This window comes from Zootoca vivipara, chromosome 2, assembly GCF_965207765.1.
Source record: "Zootoca vivipara chromosome 2, rZooViv2.hap1.1, whole genome shotgun sequence".
NCBI lineage: Eukaryota > Metazoa > Chordata > Lepidosauria > Squamata > Lacertidae > Zootoca > Zootoca vivipara.
This window is the reverse complement of record NC_142584.1, coordinates 76733542-76739541: the sequence shown is the minus strand read 5'-3', so window position 1 is coordinate 76739541 and position 6000 is coordinate 76733542. Positions and strand designations below refer to the sequence as shown.

The 6000-nt window shown below is 41.6% G+C and overlaps 1 protein-coding gene across 2 annotated transcripts in view; it reads right to left on the bottom strand.

The window, feature by feature from the left end:
- Positions 1-1577: 1577 nt before the first annotated feature.
- Positions 1578-6000, bottom strand: part of FBLN2 (fibulin 2) — a 138752-nt gene continuing 134329 nt past the window's right edge. Inside the window, exon 17 of one of the 2 annotated variants that reach the window (XM_088662212.1) lies at positions 1578-5012. In XM_088662212.1, the coding sequence (XP_088518338.1) occupies positions 4655-5012 (358 nt within the window). In that variant the 3' untranslated portion in view covers positions 1578-4654. The remainder of the gene's footprint in view (positions 5013-6000) is intronic. The other variant, XM_088662213.1, reaches the window with a different exon arrangement.

Below are 6000 nucleotides of genomic sequence, written 5' to 3'. Positions count from 1 at the left end.
GTGCTTAATTGTACTGCATATGCCTTGGAGATGGGCACACCATTCCACATTACTTATGGAATTCATGTCTTAGTTTGGGACACTTGGCTTTTGGCTTTTAATTTACTGGACTCTGGGACTGTAACTGAATCAAATAGGCTCCCAGTCTGTTCCAATGTGATTCATCCGCAGTTGAAGCTACAGCCCTACCCTGCCATCTCGGGTGGAATTTGAGAACTTCTCTAGTAAACCTATTTCCACCTGCTCTTTTATTGCTCATTTCTCAAGATGGTGTGCAGTAGAAAATGTGTAGCTCTTAGGGCTGAAGCTGTTTACACCAAGACACATTTTCTGTAGTTAATCTGCTTGTATCACATGATTTTCTGCAACTCTGCTATATGGTACGGTAGAATCCCGGATTTTGAACGTAATCTGTTCCAGAAGACCGTTCGACTTCCGAAATGTTCAAAAACCGGAAACCGAAAGTGGAAGCCTCAATACCATAGGGAAACTCAAAATGGAAGCCACGTGGCACGTTCAGCTTCCAAAAATCGTTCAGAAACTGGAGCAGTTACTTCCAGGTTTTTGGCGTTCGAAAGCTGAAACATTCATCAATGGAGACGTTTGAAAACCGAGGTTCCACTGTATATGGATAGCCTTTGAGTGGTGTGGTGAGATGCCTTTCTGGGGGAAGGGCTGTAATTATTTGCTAGACCATCTCTTTTATGTTTCCGAGCACAATTGAAAGTGTTGGTGCTGGCCTTTACAGCCTCGGCCCAGTATACCTAAAGGAGCGTCCCCACCCCCATCATTCTGCCCAGACAATGAGGTCCAGCGCCGAGGGCCTTCTGGTGGTTCCCTCGCTGTGAGATGCCGAGTTACAGGGAACCAGGCAGAGGTCCTTCTCAGTAGTAGCACCCACCCTGTGGAACGCCCTCCCACCAGATGTCAAAGAGAAAAACATCTACCAGACTTTTAGAAGACATCTGAAGGCAGCCCTGTTTAGGGAAGCTTTTAATGTTTAACAGACCATTGTATTTTAATATTCTGTTGGAAGCCGCCCAGAGTGGCTGGGGAAACCCAGCCAGATGGACGGGGAATAATTTATTATTATTATTATTATTATTATTATTATTATTATTATTACATGCAGAAGGGTTTCAGGTTCAACTCCTGGCATCTCTAAGTAGGGCTGGGAGACGCTCTGCCAGTCAGGGTGGACAATACTGAACTAGACGGATCAATGATCTGGCTCAGGATAATGCCAGCTTCCTATGTTCCTATACCCTTCTAAGTAAGGTTTCCTTGTTCCTAGTAATTAGAGTTCCTGGACATTGGCTCTCCTTCCCCATGTGTCCAATGATCCCTTTCCCATTGCTCTGTGAAGGAAAAATCTAGTTTCAGGAACCAACAAGTCATTTACTGAGACAGATGGACGAAGAAATGACCAGAGAATTGTGGTGGGAGAGATTCCTGCTGTATTTTCTCTTGTTGCCAACAGGCTATTTGGAGTAACAGCAAACGTCTCCAGGTTAGTACCTAGTAATTCCACTTTTAGCTCTAAGAGTCTATGTATTAGAATGGAAGCAAATATGCACTAAGAGACCAAGAAAAGAATTTATAGAAGCACAACCGTGTACTGTATAACATTAGCTAAAACCATACTTATGCTTTACTATGGACTGAAATCTCGACAGAAATAGCAGGGAAGACAACATTCAATAAATCTGATGACAACACATCTTTCCCCTCTCCCCTCACTCCCGTTAAACATAAAAAGCATTTACATGTTTAATCCACAGTACAAATTAGTATTTTACATTTCATAATACTGCAGCATTTTATAATACTTTTTATACTACTGTATAAAAAGGCCCTAAGGCTTGGCTTCTTCCTTGTTTTATATACAAAATAAGATCCACTACAATATAACAAAAGGATTAAACCATATCACAAAAAATCTATAAGTTGCAGTTATGGTTTTGATCAACAATATTTCATATGTTATTTATGTATAGCTGTGCTAAAACAAAATAAGTAAAAGATTTGCACTAGACTGTTCTATCTTTTTTTAAAAAAACCACACCATATATTTATTTTAAAATTCTGCTATTCACTTGCAAAAATTTTTTTAAAGTCTTTTGATTAAACTACTCATCAGTACACATGGCTGCTTGATTTGGCCCTTATCCAGTTTTCTATAAAATAAGAGAACTTGAAAAGAATTTAAACCTTGCATTGTTCTATTAGTATAGTATATGGTTTATTCAAGCTGCCAAATTAACTAAATTCCTACTTCTGCCATGTCATTTAGGCTGGAAAAGCAGAAAATAAATCTGATCTATTTCAAGTTTTATCTTAACATTCTAATTGGATAGCCATGACATTCAATAAGGTGTTAACAATGGTTTAGCATCTTTGGTCTGTCATGCTTCATCTTTGGCATTTCCTTAAAAAGTATAATACATCTTGTATGCACCCCCAAAAAGAATGGGCACCTTCAGTACTGAATTTAAATACAAAATCAGGCAAGTAAGGCGAACTGCAATGCCAATTTCAGCAAGAAAGCACAACACATCTCTCTATTCCATTGGATCTGAAAATTATTCAGCTTTGTTTAACTGTAAGCATGGATTAACTGCCACCCAAACTGTGTTCTTTCGTTAAGGGACCCGTGTTTGCAGATAAGTAGACATAAATTATGAGGACAAAAAAGAAAAGACATCTAATAGTAAGTGATTGACAGCACTATGCATGTCTAATAAGAAGTAAATCCCATTGATTCCAGGCAATTGTGTATACGATGTCAGCCTAAATGTTACCTAATATAGAAGTGTGGAATCTTTGGCCCTCCAGATGATGCTGAACTACAGCTCCCATCATCTCTGGCCACTGACAATGCTTGCTAGGGCTAATGGGAGCTTGCAGCCCAGGAACATCTAGAAAGATGGAGGTTCCCCACTCCTACTCTAGCACCACAGCTTGAACATTTACAAACAGCCCCACATAGCAAATGTGATTGCTGCATGTACACAGGCTGTACAGTTTGAGTCCTCAGACATGTAAATACTGGCTCCAGGTTTTAGCGGGCTTCGATTTCCCACATCCCAGCAATCCTGATGCAGCTAATATCACTATCCCCATGCTGTAAATAGCAGTGCAGTGACAGCAATCTTTTCTTCACTGCAGAGAGAAAGAGGATGGGCCTCTCTGTATAGGAGGTGGCCCAAGGCTGCTCACCTGTGGATTCAAAGGATGTATCCCTTGCTGATTTGCTGTGGCTGTATAGCATGCAGGACCAAGGAGGGGGGAAATTCATACCCAGCCCAGTGAAGAGGCAGAGATCAGAAGCAACAGGCCTGCCGCATTTGCCTGAGAGTACAGTGTGCTGACACTGGCTATATGTATTTCCCATGATGGGTGCAGTGGGTGGTATACCCTCAGCAATTGCAATTCCCATGTAAAGTGTGACACTGATCTGGCACTACTGGTGCTATATCTCTGATATGCCAGAAGGTGTAATTCCATGGCACCTGATAAGAGAATGCATGTAAGCATTGCCTGGGAGCAATCCCCATTTAATTCAATAGGACTTATTTCTGAGTAGACGTAGTTACAATTTTGCTGGTTGTCACACTCAGTGCACATCCAATGAAATCAATGGACTTAGGGTTAAGTTCACTGATTTCAGTGGGTTATTCTTAGCATGATGAACATTGGATTTGACCCGCTCCCCCCCCCCAAAAAAAAATATTGTTCAAGCTTCCTGGACAAGACCCAAGTGCCTAAGGAGGCTGGATTTCATCCCACCCTTTGGATTTCCACCTCTTGTCCTCCAAAGTTGAAAACACATGTAACTCTATAAGGAGAGCTCGCTGTGCTGTGCATTAGATCTGATATTAACCTTTTGCCTTCCTCCTGCCTGGAGGAAGAGAACGAGGCAGCTAAAGTTACTGAGCAGGCAATTGCATGAGGAGGGGTGAGACTATCATGTCCCCATCTGATTTGCTGGCATGCCAGAACGCAGCATATTTTTTTTGCTACGCAGTCCAAGCATAGTGAGCTCTCTTTGTATATGAGATGTAAATAAGTGGAAATATATTAAAGAGACTTTAAGGGCTTTGGGTCTTTTTAAAAGCTGCACTGGAAGAAGCTCAGCAGGTGGAAAGAGATCACTTGCTGAACAACTGTCTTCCATCAGACATTGCCATGGGCAAGGACTGACATCCTGCCTGCCTGCCAACCAACGCAATCCAACTGAACTTAAGCACAAAGTCAAACTAATTTCAGTGCCCGCATGATTAATTCTCTGGGAAATCAACAGGACCTTTAAGTGCTTAAGTTTGGATAGATTGTGCCCCCCCCCACCCAGCAACTCATTCTGAAATTGTCACTGGCACAATACCAATAGAAGATTTTAGAGCATCACGTAAATACTGTACATATATATTTGCTTTAAACCACAATGCCTTCTGCTGCTCAGTTAAAAATCCAGTTATAAGAGAAATGGGTAATGCGTTTTAAGTTAATTTTACAAAAACAAAGATGTTTTTAGAAAAATAATAAGGGAAAATGATTATTATTTTAAAAAATCTATAACTAGGTATCATAATAAGCTTTGGTAGAAAACACAAAGGTGATAGCACCAATAAACTCCCATGAGAGTACATATGCCTCAGTAGGCATGAGAGGAGATAAAGATGTAAATTTTAGCCAGGAAGGTCGTGTAGGTTCCTTGACGCCAAAGCTTCATTTCAACATCTAACAAAAAGTCTTTGGGTTCCTTCACTTGCCGCTGAAGGTAGACAATGCCTGTGTAGGAATTAAGCTTCCTGGTGTTGAAGTAGTTCTCTTCGTTTCCTTTGTTGATTGTGAGGATTATGTTGTCTCCAGCATAAGCAGGCGAGGGACCAATCCGGAAAATATGCGCTGGGATGACAATGTTAGTTTGGAAGTTAAGCTGATAGTAAGTAATTCGCAAAGGAGTGTTTTGGCAGTCCACATAGTTAAAGCAGTTGATACGCTCGCATCTCCTGAGAGAGAGGGGAGAAAAGGGAAATAGTTAGCACTGCAGAAACTGTGATTCAAAAGGATGCACATCTGGGCAATTTGCAAAGTCCCAGAAAAACCTCTCTCATGTGTTAGGCAGATGCACCACAGAGCTGCAAACTTTGACTGTGCAATTAACAGCTGCTCGCTCTTCTTTTACAACACTCTTTACACTGATGCAATTGTCAGCATAACAGCCAAGTATCAAAAGATCATGAACCCTGAAAGCCCCCTCTGGAAGCACCACAATGAGCACATAGAGGAAAACAGACAAAATCGTACTGTGCCGTTTGCCTGCAAAAGGAATCTGTGAACCATCAGAGTGCAGTGCTCTGATCAGGCTATATACAAAATCCCAGAGAGTCATGGTTACAAAGGCAGCCCGGGAGCGCCTTTTCCGCTTTCATTTAAAGCAGTACAGATCTAGGATAAAGAGCTGTCTTATGCTAAGTCACCTCAAATGTCCCAGGACCCACATGCCTGACAGCTCTGCAAACTCTCAAGCAGAACCTCCAGGTGACTGTAGTGGGTGCACTTCTGCCAGGGAAACACCTTGACATTATGCTGCCGTTATGTCCTGCTTTCAGGCTTCCCATAGGCATTGGGTTAGCCACTGCAGGAACAGTATTCTGTACTAGATCTAACTGGCCTCCTCTTATATGGTTATGACATGGTTTTGCAACTCTGTGCTATTGTAGAATATCCACTGGTGGCAGAGAGGGAAAGATCATGATTGCCCATTCTCCCTTCTTTTGCAGTGCCCCCCCCCCCACTCCAGAGAGATGAGGGACTAGGCCTGCCCTAATTGTCAGAGTTCATAATTTGGGTATGGGGTATACGATTTATTGTTTTTGGTGATTTCCGTTTTTTGTTTTAATAATATTGGTATGCTATGATGGATGTTTAATGCAATTTATGTTTGTATATTTTACTGTTGTAAGCCACCTTTTTTTGGGGGGGAGAGGGAGAATT